Source organism: Felis catus, chromosome D4, assembly GCF_018350175.1.
Source record: "Felis catus isolate Fca126 chromosome D4, F.catus_Fca126_mat1.0, whole genome shotgun sequence".
In the NCBI taxonomy this organism is placed as follows: Eukaryota; Metazoa; Chordata; class Mammalia; order Carnivora; family Felidae; genus Felis; species Felis catus.
Window position 1 is genome coordinate 12739068 of NC_058380.1, and position 27818 is coordinate 12766885.

General features: G+C 41.7%; 1 protein-coding gene across 5 annotated transcripts in view; it reads left to right on the forward strand.

Annotated features, from left to right (window-relative positions):
• Nucleotides 1–24752, forward strand: part of MAMDC2 (MAM domain containing 2) — a 350523-nt gene extending 325771 nt beyond the window's left edge. For 4 of the 5 annotated variants that reach the window (XM_045042699.1, XM_011288224.4, XM_045042701.1 and 1 more), the window contains 3 exons: nt 18823–19082; nt 23475–23559; nt 23707–24752. In XM_045042699.1, coding sequence (XP_044898634.1) covers nt 18823–19082; nt 23475–23559; nt 23707–23771 — 410 coding nt within the window. In that variant the 3' untranslated portion in view covers nt 23772–24752. Of the gene's footprint in view, nt 1–18822; nt 19083–23474; nt 23560–23706 lie in introns of those variants that run through there. The other variant, XM_045042700.1, reaches the window with a different exon arrangement.
• Nucleotides 24753–27818: the final 3066 nt, after the last annotated feature.

The window sequence follows — 27818 nt, forward strand, 5'->3', positions numbered from 1 at the left end:
AAACAAATCCTAAAGCATTCTCCGTTCCCCATCCATTGGCAGAGCCCATAGCTTCCCAGTCCTGTTAAGGTGTTAGACTGGTCACCTAGTTATGTATGTTTAAAAGTCAATTGAATCATCTCTCTTTCCCTCAGCTTGGGCCTCACTAACTCATAGTTTGGAGATCAGAAAAGGGAAGAAGGTTCTTTTGTTTTCTCTGTTCTACTTCCTCATCCGCCCCTCACTTCATGATCCTTAATCAGGGTGAGTGGAAGAGAGATTGAAAGAAGAGCACTTGTTCAAATAGTTGGTGCTATTTCAGACTCTTTCTTGGCTATTGAATGTCCTCTATTATGACACATATCAAATTACTGGCTTTTGGGGGAACTGCATCTTACCATTTCTGACAGTGTGCTCTCTGGCTTATCTCCTGTGGCCACCTCTTCTTCCCATAGCGCTTGTTCTCCACGGTATAACCCACAGAGATTTTCTGCTTGGGTTCCACCTGGCAGTTGGGGCTTGGGTCTTTCCAGGAGCCCTCGGTTCCAGCCACCTTCCCAGTCAGTGTCCATGTAGCCTTAGGTACTGATGCACTCTTGCCTGACTAAGAAGATGTGCAGCTTGATCCTACCACTGACTTTTCTTTTGTTCCTACTGCGTTACCCTGTTCTGGGACAGCGTTGCTTCCAGAAGGCATAGCGTTGAAGAGATTCAGCATTGGTCCAAAGGTAGGACAGAATCCCACTTCCAGCACTGAGTAGAAGACTCTAAGGGGGCTCTAAGAGTACACACAGCTGTGTCTGGAAGACAGGAAAGTTAAGAAGATAATTGAGAGACTTGTATATGTGAATACTGTCTTGGTTGGGCATAATTTATTGCCCTTTGTAATAGACAAAATCCATTTAGGGCTAGCTTTAGGAACAACTTGATGCAGACTGTGTGATCAGGAGCCAGTTTCTCTCTCCAGCCACCTCCCTGATCTGGTTTTCCTCAATTGGCTGCAATCTTCGACTCTCATCTCATGGTAGCAGGACAGTGGTAGCAACTGCAGGTCTTTCAACACTAAATCGAATGGAAAGAGATAACTGCAACAAAAATACAAAAAGTCAGTCTCATTGGCTCTGATCAACAATGTCTTGAGGGCAAGTTACTGCCAGCCTTGTTTTTGAATCCCCAGAGGGCTTAATCTTGTACCTTGTATACTGTAGATGCTCAAAAAATGTTGTTGGAATGAATTAATCAATCTATAAGCCCTCACTGATGCATATAAACAACTAGCCATTTATTTAGTAAAATCCCTAGAAAACAGGATAGTGGGGATATATCTTTTTATTACAAGAGGAGTAGAGAAAGGTCAAGAACGAATCAGCTTGAGTTCAAGTCCATTGTAATCACAATGTATTTATGTGCATTTTTCTTGGGTGGGAGGAAGGTTGATAGCTTTTCTTCCATTTCTCGGAAACATCAAAAGGGTAGTGGTAACAGATCTGAGAAGAGATACTCTCAAAGAGACCTATGCTGTGGTGGACTGCCATAGGGGAATTTTCTGGGTAACAGGCCATGGCATGGAAGAGAGGACAAAGCAAAAATAGTAAGCAGTGGAGGGACAGCGTCTCTGAAAAGCAAGAGGAGGGTCACCAGGCCCCAGGACGTACAACAGACCCGTGAACAGAGTCAACCCACTCACTAGGTATGAAACTGTGAGAAAGTTATGGAAAATCTCTAAGTTTCATTTGTGTCATCTTAAAAATGAGAATAATTATAGATACTTACCTATTTACCTGCTTCAGTGGCTGGTTGAGTTTAAACCATTGAGAGTTTTGGGACCAGACTGCTGCTAGGGTTCAAATCTCAGTTCTACCCTTGAACTTCTCTAAATCTCAATTCCTTATCTGTATGTGGAATAATTAATACCTACCTCATAGGATTATGTATGTATCATTTACGTATGAGACAACATTTAAAATGTGCTTAGGATATGACCTGGTATATAATAAATGCTTAATTAATGCTGTTAATTCATTTGTTCCTTCACTCAACAAATACTCATGGAGTGTCTGTTATGTGCCAAGTTCAGCTTAGGTACTTGGAAACACAGATGAACAAAACAGGTAAAGCAATCATTTGCCCTCATGGGCCTTCTTTTCTAGTAGGCAGGGGACAGACAACAAAGACTATACTTAGCCATAAATGATATAGTATGTTAAAAGGCAATAAATTGCTTGAGAAGGTAATCTGGAAAGAGTTGAGGTCCCTATCCTCATAGGTACTGGGAAGAAGTGTTCCAAGTAGAGGGAGCAGCCAGTGCAAAGCCCCTTGAGTGGAAGCAGGTTCAGTGTGTCCCAGGAATAGCAAGGAGACTGGTTTTGCTAACCAGGGTGAGCAGGGAATGAGTACTAGGAAATGAGATCAGAAAAATAATGGTAGGCCATGCCCTAGAGGACCTTGTCATTAATCAGAAGGACTTTGGGGGTGCCTGGCTGACTCATTCAGTAGAACGTGCAACTGTTTTGTTGTTGTTGTTTTGTTTTGTTTGTTGTTTGTTTTTGTTTTTGTTTTGAGCCTGCAACTCTTGAACTCAGGGTCATGAGTTTCACCCCTGTGTTGGGCATAGAAATTAAAAAAAAAAAAAAAAAATATATATATATATATATAGTTGTTGTTGTTGTTGTTTTAAAGAATGACTTTGGATTTTACTTTACCTGAAGTGGGAGGACCCTGGAAGATGTTGAGCTTAGGAAGGAGATGCTCTGACCTGGCTTTGTTAGGATCACTGTGGCTGCTCTGTTGAGAAAAGACTAAAGAGAAATGGGGCAAGAGTGAAATCAGAGAGCCCCATCAGGATAAGGCGAGGCATCCAGAAGACAGTATATGGTAAAGTGAGGGTGGATTTACCAATGACAGTGGATTGGACTAGGGTAGTAGCATGGAGGTGGTAAGAAGTGGCGAAATTCTGGATATATTTTGAAAGTAGAGCCAACAGAATCTCTTGATAGGTTAAATACAGGTGTCAGAGAAAGAGAGAAATCAAGAATGATTTCAACGATTTGACCTGAGCAGCTGGACAATGGACTTGTCAACAACTAAATAGAAAAGATAGAGTGGATAGGTTTGTCGGGAAGATAAGGGAGATCGGGAGCCCAGTTTTAAATATGTCAGAATTGAGATTCTTGGTAGATATCCAAGGGCAGGTGTCGAGTGAGCAGTCGGAAGTTCAGGAAAGATGACTGCTCTGGAAGCTGTTGGTATGGATGATATTTAAAACCATGTGACTGGGAGAGAGCGCTAAGGGAGTAGGAGCAGAACCAAAAGTGGACTGAGGGATAAGCTTTTGGAGCATTCCAAAGTTCAATGGTCAGAGGAGGAAGAACCAGCAAAGGAGACTGAGAATAGCCAGTAACCCTGATGTCATTGTATGGAAGCCACTCTCACGGGGCTATGAGAAATAGGGGCTCAGCAAAGATGTCCCTGCCTTGCTTTCCTCTTCTCCATGAACTCTCCTTCCTTGGCTTTTTTATCACTCGTGGCAGCGGCTCTTAATGCTACCTCCATCACTCCCATGCCAGCCTAGTCATAGGTACCTAATCCTTTTATGTGTGTATCAATTTTATCTTCCCAACTGGACTATAAATAACTCGAGGGACGGGTATTTGGACTCAGTATGAGCTTGCTAGTGCTGCCTTCCTAAAAATACCTCAAATACTGCTGGGCAGCTTCAACAACAGAAATTGATTTTCTCATAGTTCTGAGGGGCTAGACGTCCAAGCTCAAGGTGCTGACAGGGTTGGTTTCACTCTGAGGCTTTCCTGCTTAGCTGGCTATGTGCTCACTGTTGTCTGCCCTTGGCCTGTGGTGTCTTCTCCTTATCTCTTCTTATCGGGACACCAGTTATAGGATTAGGACACACCCTAACAGCCCCATTTAATTTAATTACTTCTTTAAAAGTATCTGCAAATACAGTCACATTCCAAGATACTGGGACACATACAATTCAGCCCATAACAGAGTCCCTCCCCAGCGTTAGTGCTAAACAGGGAAGGAGCTGGGTGAACCCTTCCTACGTAAAGTGGCCCTTGTCCTGCCCTTCACATCTTTCTGCTAAAATAACCTAAACTTGTTTGTACCACATTCTACCCCTTCCCCCTATACACAAAATCTGTGAAAACCTAGCAAAAGCACATTCAGTAGATACTCAATTACTCATAATTTGGCTCCTTTATCTACATTTTTCCTGGCTTATAGGGGCACATGTTAGTTAACTTGGTGTGGCTTTGTATAATGAAAATGTTATGGCGGTGTTTGCTTTGTCTCTCTGAAACTTTGACGGATGTTTCAGCTGGTTGGATGTTTCTGCAAAGACTGTAATGCAAAAACCTCTTAATGTGTTCAATATTCACTCCCAGCAAATGCTTTATGCATTAAATGAAATTCTCTGGTGCACAATCAAGAGAATTCTGATTTTTTTTTCAGCAAATTGCTTCGAGGGTCTGCCTTCTTCTCCATTCTTTTTCTTGCTTGTTTCAAAACAAATTTTTAAAAGGTTCTCAAGGCACCTTTCCATCTTCTAACTAAAGAAAGTCTTTTACAGGTTATATCTCTTTATGCCTCTCTACAATAATGCAGATGAGGCAGCAAATTTTGCTGTGGTCACCTACATATATAGCATCGGATGGAAGGTATTTTGGTTCTGTTCTTAAAATTACTGTAACAATTGTTTCACTCAGGAAATAATGTTAGCTAGTGATCATTTATGGAACATTTGCCATGTGCAGGCACTTTACTGGGAGCTTTACATCTTGCCTTAGTCAGTATGAGCTGGTCTAACAAAAATACCACAGACTGGATGGCTTACACAACAAACATTTATTTCTCTCGGTCTGGAGTCTGGAAAGTCCAACATCAAGGTGCCAACAGATTCCGTGTCTGGTAAGAGACTGCTTCCTGGTTCATAGACAGCCATCTTCTTATTGTGTCCCCACATGGCCGAAGGGGCAAAGGAGCTCTCTGGGTTTTCATTTAAAAGGGTACTAATCCCATTGTTGAGGGTTCACCCCTCGTGACCTAATCAGCTCCTAAGGGCCCTACCTCCTAATACCATTCACGTTGGGGGTTAGGATTTCAACACATAAGTTTCGGGGGGACATGAACATTCATTCCATAAACACATCCTTACCACAACCTGTAAAGTTAGAGGAAGTGCCTGTTTTTCACATAAGAAAACCAAAGCTCAGAAAAGTTAAGTATTTTTCCAGAGTCACACAGCACTAACAAGTAGAGTGGGGACAGAGTCTCAGGAAAGGCAGGCTCTAATGGCCATATTCTGTCTACTCTGTCTCACCAGAGTTTCCCCGCCTACATGATACTAAGAGACCACAAATGACCAGGAACAGCTGTGACAGCTTATATGTGAAAGGCACAATACTTCACGTAGCAGCATAATCTCACCCCCAAAACCCTTCACCCAAAGAGGGGTATCTTCTTTTGGAAAGGGTATATGCAAGCTGATGTTATTTTTAGACATCTATAGAAATGCATCTAGCAGAAAGTAAGTTCTTTTCTGAGCTATTTTAATGTCAGTGAACCAGTGTTGTAAATTTAACTCCCTGGCTGCAGCCTGCACACCTATTGCGTATCCTAAGCCTGTTATGCCCGGAATTCGTGATCCCCAAAGACCACTAGGGAGCCGAGTCCGATGCAAAAGCAAAAGAGCCTTTATTCGAGCTAGCTCAAGCTCAATCCCCTACCTGCACTGACGCAGCGGTGAGATACCAGAGAGAGAGACCGAGTTTCAAAAGGACAAAGGTTTTATTGGGGCCTAGGGGCAGTTGGTGAGGTAATGGCTGTGGCCTCAGCCGATTGGCTGGGGAAGGGTCTGAGTCCTGTTAGGCAGGTGGGGGTGGGGGGGAGTTACTCAAGGGGAGGAGGTGTGGTCAAGGTGAAGGACACAGAACAAGATGGAGTCGGCTGGTGTAGGCCCACCCTTTCAAGCCCTGAAAGAGTGGCTTCTTTCTCTAGCCTCCAATGGCTTGAGCCATATGTGGGAGAATATATTGGCTCTCAGATCACATTATGACAAGCATCACCCCTTCAAAAATGAAAGCATGAGCCAATAAAGGCCCCATTAAAACATTTGTTTATTTGTTAAAGCCACCAGTATCACAGGCGACATGTATAGAAGATGAAACATCTTAGAACTGGGAGTGGTCATAAATTTATACAGTGCAGCATCCAGATGATCTTCATTTATTCCACTTTTTCTGAGCATCTGCTGTGCCTTGTGCACCAAATAATTGCCCCCAGAATTGTAATAAGTAAAGTAATAAGAGTTCAGTTCTAGAGATGATGGAACCACATAGAGAGAAGCAGCTAGCTCTCCTTGGGAGCATCTTGATGGATGAGTGAGAGTTCACCAAGAAGAGTGGCAGGGTGAGGTAGCATCCACCTGCAAGGTATGGAACCACTAAGCAGTATGGCAGCTTCAGGGAATTCCTAAATGGTTGTACTTGGCGGGTCTAGAGGATACTGCCAGACAGGATTCCCAAGAAAGTGAAGTCCAAGACACAGGTTTGCATGCAGGTAGTATTTTTTGAGATGTGATCCCAAGAAGCAGAAATGTGGGGCAAAGGCAGCAAAGCAAGGAACCAGGGAAAGCTGATACAAGGATGCATCATGAACTTGGCCACTATTGTGTCCAACTGTTCCTTGATCCTATGGGAACTTCTGAGAAGCCATGGAGATTGCCAGAAATATTTTGGAGATTTTGGAGTTTTGCAAAGCAACCCCCTCCCCCACCAGATATCCCAGGACCTACTTTTTATTCTTAACAATTTTGGGTCAGTCTTTTGTTAGCTTCAATTGTTAATATCACCTAAGGCAGTTGTAATGTTAAACAGTCATTTAACTGATTGCTTTTGACAAAAGCCCCTGGAGATAAGGCTGTTCATACAAAGTAAGGTCTACCTCAGTCAAATTAAATCGAGAGAAGCCCTGAGAATGGAACTTTTCAGTGAGTTGCCAAATAGGTCAAATAATGATAATTTTCTGGGGACAGGGCTTTAGAGAGCTCCAAACCAGTTCTGCCCCTTGCAGAATGACTGTAGGCTGATACTTTTTATGGATACTTTAGTTGTAAGGCTCTTGGTTTTCAATTATGTCTCAGAGTAGGAGTACGAATAGGAGAGATTAAGACGGGATTAGGGCAGGTTAAAAGCTCATCTTTCTTAGCAAGATTGTCATTTTTCTTGAACACTCTTAGATTGCTATATGCCTTTAGTTAATTTCCAGAGTTCTGAAGAAGTTGATTTGACAGTTTTTTTCCAGTGTTCTCATTGTTTTTATAGGGAAAAACATTTTCAAGAGGTCCTTACTCTGTATTGTATCCCACGTGTATGTAGTCCACATCCCTCCTCCAGCCTGTTTCTCTTTAAGAGAGTCAAGTTCTTTCATGAACTTCTTCATCTTAATCTATTTCCTGGACATAATATAAATGCTCAAATTATTAAGTTACTAAGCAGAGTTATTTTACACCTCTTAAAAGTGATCGTGCTATAGCTGGGTCACCTGTGGCCCTGTTTCTCTTGTCTGTTTTTCCCCCCCCCTTTGGCCCAGTTTCTTGAAATCTCTGGTGTTTTCACTGAATGCTAGACATTGGGAATGAAGAATGATAGAATCCTTGGTGATGAAGTTTTTTTCCTCCAGAGAGGATTCAGCCTGTTCTCAAATAGACAACTTGAGACAAGCAGGTCACCTCAGTCCCATCGGAACTGGGCTGACTTGAGCAGGTATTGCTTTGCTAGACCACCCTCTCCATTCTCCCCTACCCCTAGGGTATATTCTCTGAGAGCATGCCCTGGGGGGTTATTAAGGGCCCTCCTCTTCAGTACGTCCTAAACTTTAATTTTTTATCTCTTCAGCTGGTGAGATTGCTGAAAACTTTGTTCTGCTTTTGGCTTCTTGGCAAGAGGCCCTTCTTGCCCTCTACTGCTTAAGCGTTCAGCACAAGCCTCAAGGGAAGATTGCCAAGTGATGGGCTCACTGTTCTGTGCCTCTCTTTTTGCACAGAACTTGGCTCTGAAGCAAGCTCTTACTGCCTTGGCAACCCTGAACTCCAGTTATTATCTTCCCAATGCAGGGGGTTCCATTGGTTTCTCTGCCTCATTTTCGCTGCTCCCTGCTTAGATTTTAAACTGAATAGGCAAATGCCCCAATAGGAACAGCAGCGGGAAGAATGTTGAATTCACTTCACTGACCTTCTCCTTTTCCTGGGACCTTGGCACCCTCAAGTCCTTGCTGTTTGGGAAACTCTCTCGTGGTTTCAAAACAGGTGTTTTCTAAAATATATAGTTTTTATCCATTGTTTTTCCACTTCTTCTCAGCAGGAGTGTAGGTCTGCTACCAATTGCTCAACCTATCCACAAGAGGATGTCTCTGGCATTTTATTTTTTGGCATCATTTATTTATGAATTATTATTATACTCGAAATTTGAAGGCATTTGCTCTTCTCTTGCACACCAACCAAGCATAGTGTTTTGAATGAGATCTTTGTGTCTCTGGCCTGTTCTACCCAAGGTCTTGCTGTATCTGAGATTATGTTATCATACGGTGTTCTGTTCTTTGATGAGGGGTAGTAGGAGGAGAATATTAAAATTTACATTTTTATTGCCTTTGGCTATAAACTGCTTGAGAGACTGTAATTTTCTACTTCTTTCCCTTTATAACTCTCAATCTCGTGTAGTAAATATTGGAGACAACCGACACAGTACTAAAGTAGTCCGAAAATCTTTTATTTAATTATCATGGAAACCACTTAACAATCACCTCATATTTTTTTATTAAAAAGTTATTTTTACAGTAAATGTAATATTGCTTAGATGAATGTCTCTGGAATTTCTCTCCAGAAGAGAATATGGTCTGAAAGAATAAGAAAATTTTAGTTGACTCAACAAATTAATAACAGTTCATAGATTTATAGGATGCTGAAGGTAGATAGGATCTTCTAGATCCTAAGGCAACATAGTCATTTTAAATATTAAAACACTGAAACCCACTCAAGGGAGTTTTAGTTATTATCTGCTTGGATCCTAGGATAGCAACAGCAAACCTGTGTGAGTAGATGTATGATTTAAACGATAATAGAATTATATCCAGAAAGATCTCTTATTGCCTTTGTTGATTTACTGCTATTTTTGCATTTAGTCCTAACAATATTTGCCATGTGTCTTTTGATAATACAGGCAGTAAAATAATGGAAGTATGTAAAAATGGCAGAACTTTCTGTCCTAGACATTAGTGAAATAATATGTTCAGACTCTGGACCGGCAGCACAGTGTCTTTCTCCTTGATGACTGGAGGGTATTGGTTTGGTGTAGGTGATAACAGAATCCTTTGTGAATGCAGTGCATTCTGGGACTTTCAGAGGATATACCTGTACTTGTAGACTGCATTCTACCTTTTCACTTCCCATCCTTCCTTAAAGGCTATCAATTTACAGTTGGAAGAACACACACAAGAAGAAAATGGAAAGAGGAAAGGCATACAAAACTGTTTATAGACAACTGGATTAGACGGACAGAAAATATGGGTCCATTAAGTGAGAAGAGAAGCTGACAAAAGGCACAATGTGGACATGCCAGTTTATTGTGTGTTTATTAGACTTAACACTTCATCGTACATAGCAAGGGAGCTGTAGCTCCTGACTTGCTAACTTGCCATCCAAGTTTTCCACAATCCAGGGTGTAGCGTGGTGTAGTCTAGTGGAAAGTGTTATGCCCAGAATTCGTGATCCCCAAAGACCGCTAGGGAGCCGAGTCCGATGTAAAAGCAAAAGAGCCTTTATTCGAGCTAGCTCGAGCTCAATCCCCTACCTGCACCTACACAGCGGTGAGATACCGGGGAGAGAGAGCGAGTTTCAAAAGGACAAAGGTTTTATTGGGGCCTAGGGGCAGTTGGTGAGGTAATGGCTGTGGCCTCAGCGGATTGGTTGGGGAAGGGTCCGAGTCCTGTTAGGCAGGTGAGCGGGAGGTTACTCAAGGGGAGGAGGCGTGGTCAAGGTGAAGGACACAGAACAAGACGGAGTTGGCCGGCGTAGGCCCGCCCTTTCAGAAAGACCAATGGATGCACAATGAGCTAGCTCTGCCACTTGCTCCCTGCATAGCCCGGGGCATGATCACAGGCGTTCTCTGAGCCTCATTTTACCCATATGTGAAATAAAGATAACAAAGGATGTCCCACTACTCTCTTAGGGTTGCTGTGATGATTAATTGAGATTATATTTGTGAAAAGCCTTGATACTGTATCAGCTCCACTGACATGAATGGTGTTGTTATTTTTTACAATTAGTGAAACTTTTATAAAATGTGCTGTTCTTCTCTGGGAATACTTTCTTGGATTCATTGTTCTGCCTCATCTGTGCTTTTATGAATAGAAAATCATGGCCTGTGGTTACAGATAAAATGACTTAGTAGAAACCGGAACGTTTGGTAGACCTTGAACCAATGTTTTCCAAACTACCACTGGGTAACTTAAGTGGTATGTGGATGAATAATTTTTAATTTGATACTAATATCCATGTATAACAAAAATATATAACCAGTCCATCAAAACCATTATTTCACAGATTGATAGTATTTTTTGTTTGTTTGTTTTCATCCTAATGTGGCTTCCTATTTGAATAAGTGGATTTATGTAGTAAAAGTGGCATTTGAAGAAGAACGTTAAGTGCTGTAGGTATGTGGGCAGACAAAATAAAATCATGAAGTTGGTATTTGTATGACTAAAGTTTGGGAAAATGCCCAGTGTTTAAGTCAGTCACATAGTAGAACAAGTCATTATAGCAGAACAACAACAAAGACAAAAAAACAAAAAACAAAAATAAAAAAATCCACCGGCCCCACAACTTGACTCCTTAATTAATAAAATAACACAGGCATTTGTGAAAGATGAACCTAGACTTGCATGGAGAAGGGACAGACTCCTGGATTTGTCTTTTCGGACGGAAATGCTTCTTTTTTGCAAGACAAGATAAGTTTTAAAGATCACAGGGTTTTATTGTTTATTGCAGTTTTATTAACATTTATATGATGCCATGCTGTTACAATGCTTCTAAACAATTGCTTTAGTTGCCCTAGGTTTAGAGGGATTTTGTGGCCCAAAGACAGAGGGATAAGTAAATCAGTAGATAACTATCTAGTTTAGTGAGAAAATGCCTTCACCTGTAACTCCTAGCTTCCGGAGTCTACCAGTTAGACTAAAAGTAGATTAAAAGTCCTTCAGGCCCTCCTCCCCACACCTACATTCTAGAAAAGCAACTATTCATCATTTTCTTAACAATTTCCAGAGGGAGAGACACCATCCATTTCTTTTGTGACATTGTTGAATGTTTCAGTAAGTCTTCCATGTTTCTGGTAATTAAGGTAGAAGTCTTCATTTCTAAGAATGCTCCCTCTTGTGTGATAGAAATATCAAGAGTGGGGGTGCCTAGGTGGCTCAGTCAGGTAAGCATCTGACTCTTGATTTCAGCTCAGGTCTTGATCTCAGGGTTATGAGTTTAACATATGCAGGGTATGAAGCCTATTAAAAAAAAACTATCTATCTATCTATCTATCTATCTCCACACACACAATAACACACACACACACACACACACACACACACATATCTCAAGAGTGCATTAAAATACCAAATGATCTGTATTTATAAAGTTATGCTGTCAGACAAAAGAAAATCATAACTATATGTTTAAATGTGTTATTTATAGAGCTAAAATTTACTAGCAGTCGTATTCAAGTCCTTGTCTTTTAAGAATTATAGTAGCTGAGGGGCACCTGGGTGGCTCAGTTGGTTAAGCATCTAATTTCGCTCAGGTCATGATCTCGCAGTTCAAGACTTTGAGCCCTGTGTAGGGCTCTGTGCTGACAGCTCAGAGTCTGGAGCCTGCTTCCGATTCTGTGTCACCCTCTCTCTGCCCCTCCCCTGCTCACACTCTGTCTCTCTCCCTCTCTCTCTCTCTAAAAAAAAAAAAAAAAAAAAAAAAAAAAAAAAAAAAAAGAATTGTAGTAGCTGATATCCAGACACATGAGAATGATACCCAGCTAGTCTGTAACTATCTGAGAAATTAGCTCCAAAATATCAAAATCTCCAATGTCCTTCAATCTTTTTATAATTGATCTTATCACTCTAGTTTCTGATGTTGTCAGGTCCTACTTACACACAGAAAGCTTCTTGGCAAGCTTTTGTTAAAAATTGATAATATTTACATCACACAGAATTTACCACTTTAATCATTTGTAAGTTTATAGTTAAGTGGCAGTAAGTACATTCACACAGCTGTGCTGCCATCTCCGCCCTCCGTCTCCAGAACTCCTTTCCCCAAACTGAAACTCTATACCCATTAAACAATAACTATCCATTTATGGCAAGCTTTAAAAATCATTTGGAAGGTATCGTAAAACAACAATTTTAGGGAGACGCGTTTAACTGTTGTTCTGCCCAAAGTACTGATGTCTTTTTTTTCCCCGATTGTTAAAAATCCTCATCAGCTTAATGAATGCAGCTTAGCTGTTCATTCTACGTGGCTTGTACAGGCCACTCGAGCTCGTTCCCAGCCCTGGTGAAAGGGGGCAGACACCAGGAACGAAGGAACAGCTGCCTCACTGTTCCAGATTATGAATCCGGGGTGTATCTCAACACATCACAGTTGCCGCACAAAGAACAGATGGGACCCCGATCTCCCAGTAGACCCACTGGAACCCCGTCTTGAATGTTAAACAAGGACCCACGGAGAGAAAGTGATTTCACTTAATACTCCCTTCCACAGATTGAAATCCTTCATGTGTAGGAACACGTGAGCGGGTCTGAGGTTTCAGCACTGGGGCTTCCTGGCTCCCATCCAGAGCTTTTGTTCCCTGAAACAGACAGCATTTGGAGTTATAATGTGGCAAAGCTTGTCAACACATGGGGCTTTTCTCTGCTTTCCAAACACATGTGAGACAGACTGGCTCTCAATGAAGCTCTGATCTTTTCTGGGGAAAGGAAATGTCTCATGCAAGTCAAAAAAGAAAAACATATTTGGAATCAAGAGGAATAATTGTGCATCCAAGAGACAGATTTGGATCAGTTGGCAAATATGGTGACATTGTAGTATAGATGTTGATCTCGATTGGTTTACATGGGTATTACATTATGGAATATACGTATATGGGATATATGTACTTACAATAGAAACCGTATCAAGGATTTTTGGAAAGACCGACATTACTCAAGAAAAATACACTGGTGTCAGCGTCCCAGAAAGACACAAGGCATTGTACTTACGTTCCCCTGGATATTACGTCTCTCTTCCAAAAGTGAGATGATTACACAGCTCAAAAGCCTGGGAGATTTCCTTTCATACTTTATGGCCCGAAACACAAAGATCTCCGGAACCGGAGACCTGGGGTAATGGTTTCAGCCTAATATCTGAGACCCAGAGGTGCATGAGCTGAAGGCATTTACAGAGTAATGCTTCACCCACTGGAGGCTAAATGGCTAGTGCTTTGTATCCCAAGAAGAAAGAATTTAATTTAATCCTGGGGACGATTAGAGGTTTCCCTCCCTCCAGGACCTCAGACTAATTCTGCTCCGGACTCCTACTGCTATCAGTAGGACAGACACTGTCATCACTAGAGGGAAGGTGCTTCTTAGGTCATTTCACACTCATGACGGACCCGTCGCTTCCTTTCCATCCTGCAAACATGTCGTGTCTCAGAGCCAGTCTCCACTTTCCATTTTCCCAAAGACAGTGTCCTTCAGAGTAGCCTCCTTCCCCTCCCTCACTGGGTGGCTCATCTTTCTCCAAGGTCCTTCACTTCGGATTCAAATGGGCCTTCTGAGAGCCCAAAGCCAGATACAAAAGTTCTTTTTCTTTGATTTTCTTATTTTTTTTTTGGAGGAAATGTTGTTTAGGTTAAACATGTATTAAGGTAGGATTTCAGGGCACTATGCCATTAATTTATGTATAGGATAGCATGGGATGCCTTTGTGCATAGCTAGGTGACAAACCATGGTCATTTTCATGTTTTGGCCTCATTCTTAATGGAATTCAATGAAATACATCCTTCTATTAGGGTGATGTAGATCTGTATTTTGTTTCATCCAGCCTTGCTTAAGTTAGAAGTGCTAAAGAAAAGAATTATAGAAGTTCCTTTCATTGCTGAAAATGCAAAAACCCCAGTATTCTTACATAGCAATTTTCTTGCCAGTGAAAAAAATGAAGGTAACAATGTACAAAAATGATCTCTCTGTGTGTGTGTGTGTGTTTGGTTTAAAAAAATACATTGGATGACGTGGAACTAGTTTGAGAATATTTGCTTTGATATCACTTTAATTTTATCAAAACTTGTATTTGTTTTACTTTTGCCTTGGAGCGTCCTGGTCAAGTGCATGTCTCATTGCCAAGCCCCTCACAAAACTGGACATATAGTTTGGCCTTGGCCCAACTGGTTTGTGGCTTAGAGCTGCTGAAGAAAATGCATTCATTTGTTCATTCATCAGATACTTACTGTGTATATACTATGTTCCATGCACTGCTCTAGGAGCTGGAGGCATAGCAGTGAAGTAAACAGGAAAATGTCTCTGCCTTTGTATGTTCTAGGGAAGGGAGATGGACAAAAAAAAAAAAAAGTGCAGTATGTTAAGAGGCAATTAAATGCTATGGAAATAATAGAGTGTAGGAAATGAGTGCCAGAGGCAGGTTGAAGTTTGAAATAGTGTAGTCAGAATGGGACCAGTGGAAAAGGAAATATCTGAGCAAAGACTTAGAAGTGATAAAGTGAGACCTGAGATTAAATGGAGGGAAAGCCATTCCAGGCAGAGGCATTAGCACATGCAAAGGCCCTGAGGTAGTAGCATACCGACTATATTCCAGGAGCGGTAAACGGACCAGTGTGGCCACACAACACAGAATGAGTAAGGAGAGAGGCAGTAGGAGAGGAAGGTGGTAGAAATAAGAGGTAAGAGAATGGACAGGAGATTATAGGGCCCTAAAAGCCATTCCCAGCCCTCGGCATCTACTCTGAGGGAAATGGTGAACCAATGGAACGTTTTGAGCAAAGGAGTGGTAAGATTTAGCGTTTGTTCATTATGGGTACTATGTTGAGATTAGATTGTAGACAACAAGGGTAGACACAGGCGGACTCACAGGTAAAGTGTTGGGTTAATCCAAGTGAGAACTAACAGCAGCTCAGACCAGGAGGTAGCAACGGAGGTCATGAGAAGAGAAATGACTAGAGTCTGTCCTATTTTGAAGGTAGAGCTGACAGGAGCTCCTGATAGCCTGGATGTGAGATGTGAGGAGAATAGGAGTGGGTGCAGGACTTCCAGGTTTGGGACCTGGCCAACCAGAAAGGATGCAGTAGGTTTTAGGGTAAAGCTGTTAGGAGCTGAGTTCTGAAGGTGTTCAGCTGGAGACATCCACTTGACAATAAAGGGAGGTGTCCATTAGGCAGTTTGAATAAATACATCTGGGTTTCAGCAAAGGGGTTGGAAATTTAAGTTTGTGATACAACGTATGTAGCATTAAAAGCCACAAGACGAGGGGCGCCTGGGCGGCTCAGTCTGTTGAGCCTCCAACTTCGGCTCAGGTCATGATCTCACAGCTTGTGGGTTCGAGCCCCACATCCAGCTCTGGGCTGGCAGCTCGGAGCCCGGAGCCTGCTTTGGATTGTGTGTGTCTCTCTCTCTCTGCCCCTCCCCCGCTCATGCTGTCTCAAAAATAAATAAACATTAAAAAAATTTTTTAAAGCCACGAGACAAGCTGAGATCACCCAATGAGTCAGTAATCAGTAAGAATAGTACAGTTCCAGACCTGGGGCTTGGAGCACTCCCAGGGCAAGAGGTCAGAGTAGAAAGGGTGGACCAGCAACGGGGTGGCCAGTGAAGTGGGAGAAAAACCAGTAGAGTCCAGTGTCCTGGAAACCAAGTTCAGAAAGTACTTCTGGGAGGCAGCAGTGATGTATTATGTTCAAGTGCTGTGGAGGAGACAAGAATGACGAGGACTGAATACTGATGGTCGGTTTCGGGACGAGGACGTCATTGGTCAACACTCCAGAAACACTGACAGTATCATTTCTAATACTTAAAAATATTTTTAAATCTTTATTTATTTTTGAGAGAGAGAGTGTGAGCAAGGGAGGAGCAGAGAGAGAGGGAGGCACAGAATCCAAAGCAGGCTCCAGGCCCTGAGCTGTCAGCACAGAGCCCGAACCCACTAACCATGAGATCATGACCTGAGCCGAAGTCAGACGCTCAACCAACTGAGCCACCTAGGTGCCCCTCTAATATTTTAAAGGAGATCACGGGGATGACCGGTTGATGAAGGCCGCATCCCGTGACTCTGATGGCGCGGTTTTGCAGGGCGACACCTTTACTGAGTGGAACCCTGGGGAAAAGGGTTGCACGGGGCATACAATCTGATCGGACGCACCTAAGCGGAACTGTTTCTACCCACCGGTTTCCTAGCCTGTGGGACTTCTTGGCTCTGTGTTTGTGGAAGTGGCAGAGAGGGAAAGGAGGAATGCCCTGAAGACGCACAGATGGAGATATTTCTGATCAATTCTGGCTGGAATATTTCAAGCCCTTCATTTTGGGAAGTGACTAGAGCTAATTGATTGAATGTCAAATTGTAAAGAAAGATGCCTAGAAACCATTTCGTTTGCATGTGTTATTTGCATTCTCTTTCTTTTTGCCCTTAATGTGGCCATGAATTTCTGCATGAAATAATAACAGACATAACACCATGTAAAGATTATGTTTTACATCACGTAGATAAGAAAATCGATATTGGCCAAGAAGACAATAAAAATGCATGCGAGGGTGCCTGGGTGCCTCAGTCGGTTAAGTGTCCGACTCTTCATTTCGGCTCAGGTTATGATCTCATGGTTCGTGAGTTCGAGCCCCGCACCTGGCTCTGTGCTGACAGTGCAGAGCCTGCTTGGGATTCTCTCCCTCTTTCTCTGTCTCTCCCCTGCTTGCTCTCTCTCTCTCTTTCTCTCTCTCTGTCAAAATAAGTAAATAAACTTAAAAAAATAAAATGAGTCTCAGGGATACTGAATTATATCACTAGTGCATTTATCTACGAGTTACTCTTCACATATTGCTTTATTTCAGTAGCTGGATGGTAATTATCTGACATTAACTAGCTCTTTTGGGGGCTGTGGCTGATTTGTAGCTATGTCCAGTTTCTGTGGGATAAGTGGGGCATCCATCATGTCCCATTTCAGACCACCAACATAAAGTCATTTGGACCCACCCGCAAAAGTCACACAGTGGACTTGGGAGCCCGTGGAAGCTGGTTCGAGCACACCCTTGTTTTATTAATGTGCAGACAAATCTTGTTTCTGTCTGAAACCAGCAAATTAAAAAGAAATTAAAATTAAGAAAGGAAAATGGAAATGTTATATAATTAACATTATAGTTATATTATATATATATATATAATTATAATATATGTAAATATTTATAAAGGTAGTTTTAATCCTTATTTCAAAATGATGAATGTAGGTTCAGAGACGATAATCCCTTGGTCCAGGATCAAATCTTAGAATCAAGACTTGAACCCAGACCTACCGGACTACAAAATCCATGCTCTCTTCCCTAAACCAATGTCTGGAAGCTCCAGATCGTTATCCATGAATCAGTAGGATAAATTCTCTATGGTAATCACCATTTCAGGGGCATAATACTAGTATTATAGTAATAACACTAACTATATCCTCTATACAAAACTGAATTTTAAATTACTAAATGAAAAAAAAATATTTTGACGGGTCACATTTTGTAGCATATGTATTCCTCTTGGCTTACACATATTCCCCCAAATGATAAAACCCTCCATCAGTATGGTGGTCAGGTCATGCGTTTATTCCAGTTTGTTTCCAGGAACGCTACTCAAAAGAGAAAGCAGGAAAGATACCTTGTGGTGGTTGTTGTTCTTTCTTAAAAAACATCTTTTTAATGTTTATTTATTTTTGAGAGAGGGAGAGAGACAAAGAGTGAGCAGGGAAGGGCAGAGAGAGAAGGAGACACAGGATCTGAAGCAGGCTCCGGGACTCTGAGCTGTCAGCACAGAGCCCGATGCAGGGCTCTAACTTGTGAACTGCGAGGTCTTGATCTGAGCTGAAGTCTGACATTTAACCGACTGAGCCACCCAGGCACCCCATGGTTTTTATAATAATACCTGGTTTTACAGTGTGGAGGTTCCTCAAAAAATTAAAAATAGACCTACCCTATGACCCAGGAGTAGCACTGCTAGGAATTTACCTAAGGGATACAGGAGTGCTGATGCATAGGGGCACTTGTACCCCAATGTTTACAGCAGCACTTTCAACAATAGCCAAATTATGGAAAGAGCCTAAATGTCCATCAACTGATGAATGGATAAAGAAATTGTGGTTTATATACACAATGGAATACTACGTGGCAACGAGAAAGAATGAAATAATGGCCTTTTGTAGCAACGTGGATGGAACTGGAGAGTGTGATGCTAAGTGAAATAAGTCATACAGAGAAGGACAGATACCATATGTTTTCACTCCTATGCAGATCCTGAGAAACTTAACAGAAGATTGTGGGGGAGGGGAAGGAAGAAAAAAAAGTGGTTAGAGGGGGAGGGAGCCAAACCATAAGACTCTTAAAAACTGAGAACAAACTGAGGGTTTATGGGGGGTGGGAGGGAGGGGTGGGTGGGTGATGGGTATTGAGGAGGGCACCTGTTGAGATGAGCACTGGGTGTTGTATGGAAACCAATTTGACAATAAATTTCATATTAAAATAATAATAATAATACCTGGTTTTATATTTGCTCTCCAGGGTACTACATGTACATCGAGGCCTCCCACATGGTGTATGGACAAAAAGCACATCTCTTGTCCTGGCCTCTGAGAGGAGTCACTGGAAAACACTGCTTGACCTTTTTCTACCACATGTATGGAGCAGGGACTGGCCTGCTGAGTGTTTATTTGAAAAGGGCAGGCGATAGTGAAGAGTCCCTCTTATGGCGAAGAAGAGGCGAACAGAGCATTTCCTGGCTACGGGCGCTGATCGAATACAGTTGTGAGTCCCAGCACCAGGTAAGCCAAAGAGGAGAAGAACGAAGTGAGAGCAAATGTTCCTGTGAGCTTCCGATGTTCTTTTTCTTGCTACCAAAGAGAATGTTCTGTTCTGTTTTCAGGGTCACAGATAAAGACAGTACATGTTTAAAAGTAAACATAATTAGTCTCTATAGATTAAATCTAAGCAGTGAATGGGGGATTAGGCGGCGAGAAAAAGCTTTGGGTATTTACGCGTAAAGTGATTTTTGCAACTCAGTGATGAAAGGGTAGCTATTTTTGTCTTGGCACATTCTGAATGTCAAGTGTATTCTCTGCGTCCCGCACGTCTCCCAAACAGTCTCCTTTTCTTCTAAACATGGTATTACCTAATTAGTATTTTCCAGCTGCGTCTTTCCCTCGTCATTACCCACACACGAGGGCTTTGGTTGCAAGCCTCTATTTAAGAGTGCGTGGTCCGCAGTCAATTATTAAGCTTCTGTCTGCATGGGTTTAGAAGAAACTGAGTCCCGGTCCCAATTTCCTGAGTCTTGCCCTGGGTTTTCTCATGTGCTGTAGGAGACCTCCATCCCACAGCATCTAGACTATGCGAGACTGTAGGCAGTGACAGGAAAGAGCCTTTCAAATGCCAATGGGTGAGGCTGAGCAGCCCATCAGGTCTAGAGGTGAGCAGGCCCTCCTGACAGCTACTGACTTCCCCTGCCTACCATGAGCCAAAGCTCCAGAAGGCTCTGGGAAGATAACCTTCGGACCCTGACATTCCTGAAATTGCTCTGTAGAATTCTCAGCCGTGACCTTCTACTAAAAGCCCTGCTTCCTCTTCATCCTTGCTTCTGACTGATCAACCTCTTGGACCAGCACCCCTCCGCTTTAACCACTGGCTTGTTTGGTCTAAGCCCAAATCTTCCTGGAAGAGGTGTTCAGAATAAGGGCTTTATTTTATACCATCACACAAACACCCTGAATTTCCTGCAGATCTAAACGGGAAGGAATGCAGAAGTTCAGGGGGCCAGGTTGCAGGGCCATCGAGGGTGCTGTGTTGCTAAAGAACAAGTGACTGAGGGCAAATGAGCCATTATCTGGGGGTGGCCCATTATCCTGGCATGGATAAACCTGTCTAGAGATTTAGGAAAGAATAACAGATAGCTCCAGAAATGATTTGGATGGTGCTTTAATGTCCACTACGGAAAAAAGCAGATCATTCAGGAGCTTAATAATGTAACTGATCATCATTCTGAGATGATGGATTAATTTCGTTCGGCTATCCGGGCACCCCTACTTCTACCCTGTTCGGATGTTCTCCAAGTGTGGGCCTGAGACCAGCAGCAACGCTTGAAGTGCAAACCCACCTCAAATGACATTGACCGAAAATGCACACTCTCGGGCCGCACTTCAGAACTACTGAACCAGATACTCTGGGGGAGGGGTCCAGAAATCTGTGTTTTAACAAGCCCTCCTGATGATTCAGATGAGCACTAAAGACAACGCATCTCTATCCCAGAGCAAGTGGTTCTGAGTCAAGTGCAGCCCGAGCGTTGATGTTTTTGTGATTCCCGAAGGGTGCTAATGCACTAGACCTCTGGGGAACAGGTGACTTCTCAGCGTCTAATCCCAGGGAGTGGAGTACAAGGCCTTGAATATGCTAGACTTGCTGGGTAGCTGGTTGTTTGAAATGGTTTTTGATCCCAGAAGTAATTAGGCATCTTTTGGTATCTACCCTCTACCCTCGTGGGGTATTCAAATTCAAAGGGTGCAGAATGGCCTGAGAGGTTTTTTTAAGTTTATTTTCATTTATTTTGTGAGGAGGGAGGGGCAGAGAGAGGGGGAGGCAGACTGTCCCAAGCAGGCTCCACATTATCAACACAGAGCCCAACTCGGGGTTCAGACTCACAAACTGTGAGATCATGACCTGAGCTGAAGTCAAGAGTCCGACGCTTAACCAACTGAGCCACCCAGGCACTCCTGGCCTGGGAGAGTTTTAGCTCACAACTTTGTAAGAACCAAGACTCCAGACCATTCCCTTTGTCTTAGAATGGAACAGATATGAATCTGCCCTGAGGAATTTCCTTCTGGATTTAGTGATTCCCTCAGGAATCCCAAATGACTATCTGGAGACCAGGCTGAAGCTAGTTTCTCCAAAACATCTTAGTGTCTAATAAAACACAGACACATCCACATGAATAAATTGGCCATCTTTTACGTGCCAGGCACTTCCAGCACTAGGAGCTATACGTAAGTTCTTCCTGTTGATCTTGTAGATCTTGAGAAGGAGAAACTCAAGGTCCAGCTGGTAACTGACAGTGTGAGAATTCAGGCCCAGATCTGACTGGTCCCCGAGTGTGTATCCCTGAGCCACGGTTCCACACTCTCTCTCTTCATCAGTATGTTGATCAAGTCATGAATTTATTACAATTTGTTTCCAGGAACACCACTCAAAAGAGAAAGAAGAAAATCAGTTCCAAAATAAACTCATTCCCCTGGGTGTCATAAGCCCTGGGTGATCTTGGGGAAATCTCATCCTCCCTGAGAGTGTTCGTACATTTTCAAAATGGGGTAATAATTCCCGCCATGCTGACATCACCAAAGTTAGAGGGTCAATGAGGTTATGTATGTGAAAGGGTTTTATAAATTCTAAAATCCCAAAGTATAAAAATATATTATTGTTTCTAAAAATATGTTCCCTCCCAAATATCTCTGGTCTCGAATCCATATCACCATGGCAACCCTGGTATTCTCAATAGTTACATTGGCATCCATACTGAGTTCCTAGAGTATGAGGCCAAAATATCTCATTTTGGTAAATATTTGTTGACTGCTGGCTATTCTAAGTGCTGAGGATGCAGCAATGAACATAACACGTAAAGCTCCTCTTCTTTTAGAGTTGACATTCTAGTCGGGGAGAGGTAGAAAAAGTAAACCAGGGGCGCCTGGGTGGCTCAGTCGGTTGAGCGTCCGGCTTCGGCTCAGGTCATGATCTCACAGTTTGTGGGTCAGGCCCCACGTCGGGCTCTGTGCTGACAGCTCGGAGCCTGGAACTTGCTTCGAATTCTGTGTCTCCCTCTCTCTCTGCTCCTCCCCTGCTCATGCTCTGTCTCTCTCTCTTTCTCCTTCAAAAATAAATAAAAACATTCAAAAAAAAATTTAGACTCTTCAGAACATAATTCCATCAGGTAATTTGTTTATTATACTTTCGTTGTAGACTTGGTGGTCAAAAACCAGATTTTATTGATGTCCAGAAAACCAAAATGGTTATTAACTGCACTCATATATCCTCCTATCTAGATGTATTAGAGGACATTTTTTTCCTCTTCTAACCATTTATTTGCATTCTTGTTTGGGATTGTGTCCTTAGAATTTTTAATAATATTATTTTGCCCATATCTGTCATTAAAGCTTCTTTGAGTCATTAATTTTAAGAGAGTTTCATATGCTTATTAATTATCCACTTTATATTCTTTGACTTAATTTAAATCATAAACTAGTCCAAGGGGGAGTCATTTGCTCATAAAGTGAGTAGACCAAATGTGTCTTCTGGATAATTTTCATTACCCACAAGCCTCCCTGGAGTATTCAGTGGTTTATTAACCATTGTTGGGGCAGCGTTAGAGCTGGTAATGTAAGCTATTTTCCCTAGAACCTGAATATTTGGTCAGTTATTTTCTTCTCAGGATCTGAAGTTATGAAACTGGTTCTCTCCTCCTGGGCTATTCTTGGATGTTATGGTATTTAACACAATAAGCGAACCGTTGCCTTTTTGGTAAACTTAGTGATTATATATCACCATAGATTTGTAGAGAGCCTAAGAAAACTTAAACTTCTGGGCCTATGACTTTCATAGGCCCTGTGAGTGCTGGGTCTAGAATATTCGAGGTGGGAAAGAGAAACTAGGTCACCACCAGGAAGCATTTCTAGGTAAGCATTTCTGGTTAATGGCCTGAAGAGATCTCAGAAGCAACCTAAATCTCCAAGACTCTAGTAATTTATTGTGCATTTCTTTAAAATTCCAAATAAGTACTCTCTTTTGTACCTAAATTTGAATTTGTGATTTTGTAGTCTTTTCCTTAAAGGAGGTTGAACAACAGTCTAAGCTTCCAGACCCACACAACATGGATCTTCCCCTGACGAGTATTGTTTTATCAAGATGACTTCATTTCTAAAATGTTTTTTAGTGTTTATTTATTTTTGAGAGAGAGAGTATGAGTGGGAGAGAGGCAGGGGGGCGGAAGTGGTGGGGAGACACAGAATCTGAAACAGGCTCCAGGCTCTGAGCTGTCAGCACAGAGCCTGACGCGGGGCTCAAACTCACGAACCGCAAGAACATGACCTGAACCGAAGTCGGACGCTTAACCGACCGAGCCACCCAGGTACCCCAAGATGACTCCATTTCTAAATTCAGACCTCATTACTTTTCAGGTAATTTTTGAAGCCATTCGGGGAGTGTCAATAAGAAGTGATATTGCCATTGATGATGTTAAATTTCAAGCAGGACCCTGTTCAGGTAACAATATTTTCCCCAATTATATCCTCTTGATTGAAAAGGGATTTTGCAATAGTCTCAAATTATAAGATTGCAAATTAAGAATTTTTCTATAATAAAAACAGAGAAAACTATTTTTGTCTATTTTCTATTTGTTTTTCCTGACAGAAATGGAAGATATGACCCAGCAGTCATCAGGATATTCTGAGGATTTAAATGAGATTGAGTTTTAAGAAATGATCTGAATTGGATGAGCTAAACAAGAGCCATACCTCTCTTCAATCAAAATGAACACAAAACAAATAAATACCGGACAGTCTTAACCATTTTGTGAATTACAAAACGACTTCACAGCACAGTATTCTTTTTCATTACTTTTGCAAAAAATACTGACTCAGGGCTTTTTGGTGTTTTTGTTTTTGGTTTTGGGTTTTTTTTTTTTTTCTTTTTGCGTATGACAACTGTTACGGAAATACAGGCTATTGATTTTGCGTAGATCATTGATCTTAATTTTGGTTCCAGTTAGAAATACAAATATACTATATTGCAGTCACTTTAAAGTATGCAAATGGAAGGGCACAATCAAAATGAGATGTGTCATTTAAATCTGCATTCAGTGAATGTATTGGGAGGAGAAGATGTCTCGTGGGTTTCTTTTTGAATTTCAAGTATCGCAGCTGTTTTTAAAGTAATAATGTGAGGTGTCAGTATCTGCAGAATGAATGCAGTTTTTCATGGTAACAAGTTAGTCTAAGAAAATAAAATCTTATTTTCTACGTTTTATTCATAGAAGTGGAGTGTTAATTGTTAAATATTTTTACCATATGTGATAACTAAGGATCTTTCCTGAATGTCCCAGGGTAAGTCAGTATTAATTAATGCTGTATTACAAGGCAATGCTACTTTCTTTTTTCCCCCCCCTTTGAACTACTTTGGAAAGTCACTATAAACACATGGATTAGAAATTGCACTCTTTTTTTGTAAAGCAAGCTTGAAAACGTTTATGTACACACACCTGAAAATTTTTAGGACGTGTTAAGGCAATTTTACTGATTTTTCTAATAAATGTTTTGGTAAGGTTTTGAGGAGTATGAATTCAAGCAGACACACTAAGCTGCTGCTTTTTACTTACGTGCTTAGAAAATTGTACATACGTATTTTATACCCAAACAGCTGTTTTAAGATTACCTAATAAAAGGTAATTTGAAAATCTTTTCCCTAGCAATGAACTCATTTCTAGGTTATTTTCCTTGTTCAGAATATCTTCGGTACATAACTGCAGATTCTAATTTGAATTTCTGCTCTGCCACTGTTAAATTCTTCTTATGCCTTCTATTAGCGACATGAGCATTGCTTACATTGATACAAGAATTGATTTTTATTTATTTATTTTTAAAAATTTTTGTTTATCTTTGAGAGAGAGTGGGGGAGGAGCAGGGAGAGAGGGAGACAGAGAGAATCCCCAGCAGGCTCCCCACTGTCAGTGCAGAGCCCTGACGTGGGGCTCAAACTCATGGAGAGATCATGACCTGAGCCATAATCAAGTAGGACATTTAACTGACTGAGCCACCCAGGTGCCCCAAGAATTAATTTTTGGAGTGTTTTATTTTATATAAGCTAACTTACCTTTTCACCACATTTTATCCTATTACAACGTAAACACTATGAGGATGAGGATTCTTGCATGTTTTGTGTTACTTTTGTAGTCTCTGTACCCAGAAGAATGTCTGGTATGTAGTACGTGTTCAATAAAGAAATAGTTGGTGAATGAATGAATGAATTTTAAGCCTTCCAACATCCTCCAAAATGGAGATATTATTAGTTTTCTTTACAGAGAAGGAAACCGAGGTTCAGAAGAGTGAACACATTATTTAAGTGGAAGAGTAGAGTCAGGTGTCTCTGACCCCAAAGTCCATACCTCTTCCTGCTTTGTACGGCCAAAAATCCATGGTCCTCACAGACTTGGGTGGTATTCTCATTCAAGAATGTCAAAACTCTTCAGGTGCCTGGCTGTGTGGCTCAGTCGGTAGAGCATGTGACTGTTGATCTCAAGGTTATGAGTTTGAACCCCACATTGGACATAGGGATTACTTTTTAAAAAAATGTCAAAACTCTTAAGTTAATCCATAAAGAGTAGTATACTTCCCTGAAGACCACAGCGCTTGGAAAACAAAAATTCTCAACTGTACAAAATTAACATCCTGAGGTTTATGGAGAAAATAAACTGTAGTAAAGCAAAATTTTGCAAATCACATCCTTTCTATTCATGATGATTTTAATTAAGTAAGTAATTAATTAATTATCTATTAATCCCTAAATAAAGCTGAAACATTGAGGAAGGAAGATTTCAAGGTGTGAAGCAACTCAACAGTATGCTAGACGGTATAATCTCCTCAACTTATTATTCCTGTCCAGAGCTTAGTTATATTTGCTGAATAAAGAAATGAAAATTGTGTCTCTGGGACTTAACACAGTACCTTCACGCATAGCAAGTCACTTATAGATAGTGACTGAAGTCATTCACCAACCTCCTTGCTTATAGATTACGTAAATCCATAGTAATAATCAGAGCTAACATTTATTGGATTTTTCTATCTTCAGACATTTTTCAAAGGGCTTTATGTGAATTCACTCATTTAATCCTGATAACGACTCATGAAGTCGATCTAGTGATATTTCCATTTTATAAATAGGGAAACTGAATTTGTCCAAGTTCAGCAGCTAGTGTAGGGCTTGGGTTTGAACCTGGGCGTGTTTCACTGCCAAACCTGCGTTCTGATCTTTGCCTCCTGAACCTGCCAGCCCTCCGGTTGACTTCACCCCCAATACCAATTTAAACCTCAGGCAAAAGTTCCAGGTTTCTCTCACTCCAGAGGATTTATTGGCTACCAAAATTGCCCCAAAGGTTGCCAAACTGGAAATACTACTTGGGCCTCCGGCTTTGGTAATTGGGGAGAAAAAAAATGAGGGTTGGCAAGAAGTTATTAGGGAAGAAAGGAAAGGAGTAATTGTTACCAGTTGTTGCTAAGAAACGACCTGAGGTTCATACAGAAGAGAGGAGGTAGCAGGTGAGTGGGTTAATTTACCTTCCTCACTTCTGTTCCTTTTGGAGGATTCAGATTTTGGATGCTTCTCTTCCTGTCCAGGTTACCCATGGCATTCATTTTAACTGCACTTCGCCCGGATGAAAATACGAAAGGCTACTTAGCACAGTATAGTTTCCTCAGGTTTAGGAATGCCTTGTGGGAAAGCGTACTAATAGGTGCCACGCAGTATTTGCGTTGATTTTAAATCTTCTCTAAACACACAAGTGCTTCAAAAACAAGCTACTTTCTCCACACAGATTGCCTTCTCCCCTACAATTTGCTGTGTGGGTTGGAGATTATTTGTGTGTGGAAGGGAGTGGAGGAGAAAACAGTAGCTCTGATAGAGGGTCTGGTTTAATGTGGAGGAAGAAAGGGTTCAGCAAAGATTCAGTGAGAAATCTACACTCCAGGCATTTTGCCAAGCAGGGAGGTTATGAAGATACTCACAGATTAGTGAGGAAGACACGGGTCCAAACCGATCAGCACAACTTGGAGTGCTAAATCCAATGAGGTCATATACCCAGGTGCTATGGAAGGGTCTCGGAGGGGCATCTGACCAGGAAGGGCAGGGCCAGCCTCCCGCTGCAGCCCAGGCTGAGGTGAGAACCAAGGAGACCTCCTAAGGCAGCGTTCCAGGTGCCCGGATGTCTTCTGTGACTCTCGGGGTGGAGACTGGCCTCTCTTCCTTCTTATTCCCCTATAGGAGACGTGTTTTCCAGGGTGATTTAACCAGAACTTGGGGCAGTAGGTGGGGAGAGTTTTCATAAGTAATCAATCATTCTAATGTCTCATTCTCTACGTGCTGATTGCTTTACAGATTGACACGGCATAGTGATTAAACACAGGGTTTCTGGATTCAGGGTGTCTCTGTTAAAATCCCGGCCTTGCCTTTTTCCGACTTCGGGACTGGCGGCAAGTCACTGACACCCTCTCTGATCCCTATTCTTAGAAGAGAGAGAAGTAGAGACTCCTTGTCTACTTCTTAGTAGGTTGCTGTAAAGATGAAATGAAAATATTACCTATCAACGCTTAGTGTCTAACACATGCCATTCTAGTTTATACTGAAAGGTCTGAGTGGGTGTTTGGTTTTGGGTTTGGGTTTTTTTTTTTTTTTTTTGATAAATTGCAGTTATTTTTAATGTATTCTTTCTCTACAAAGAACTGTGAGTTTATAGTGCCATCTTAAGGATAAAA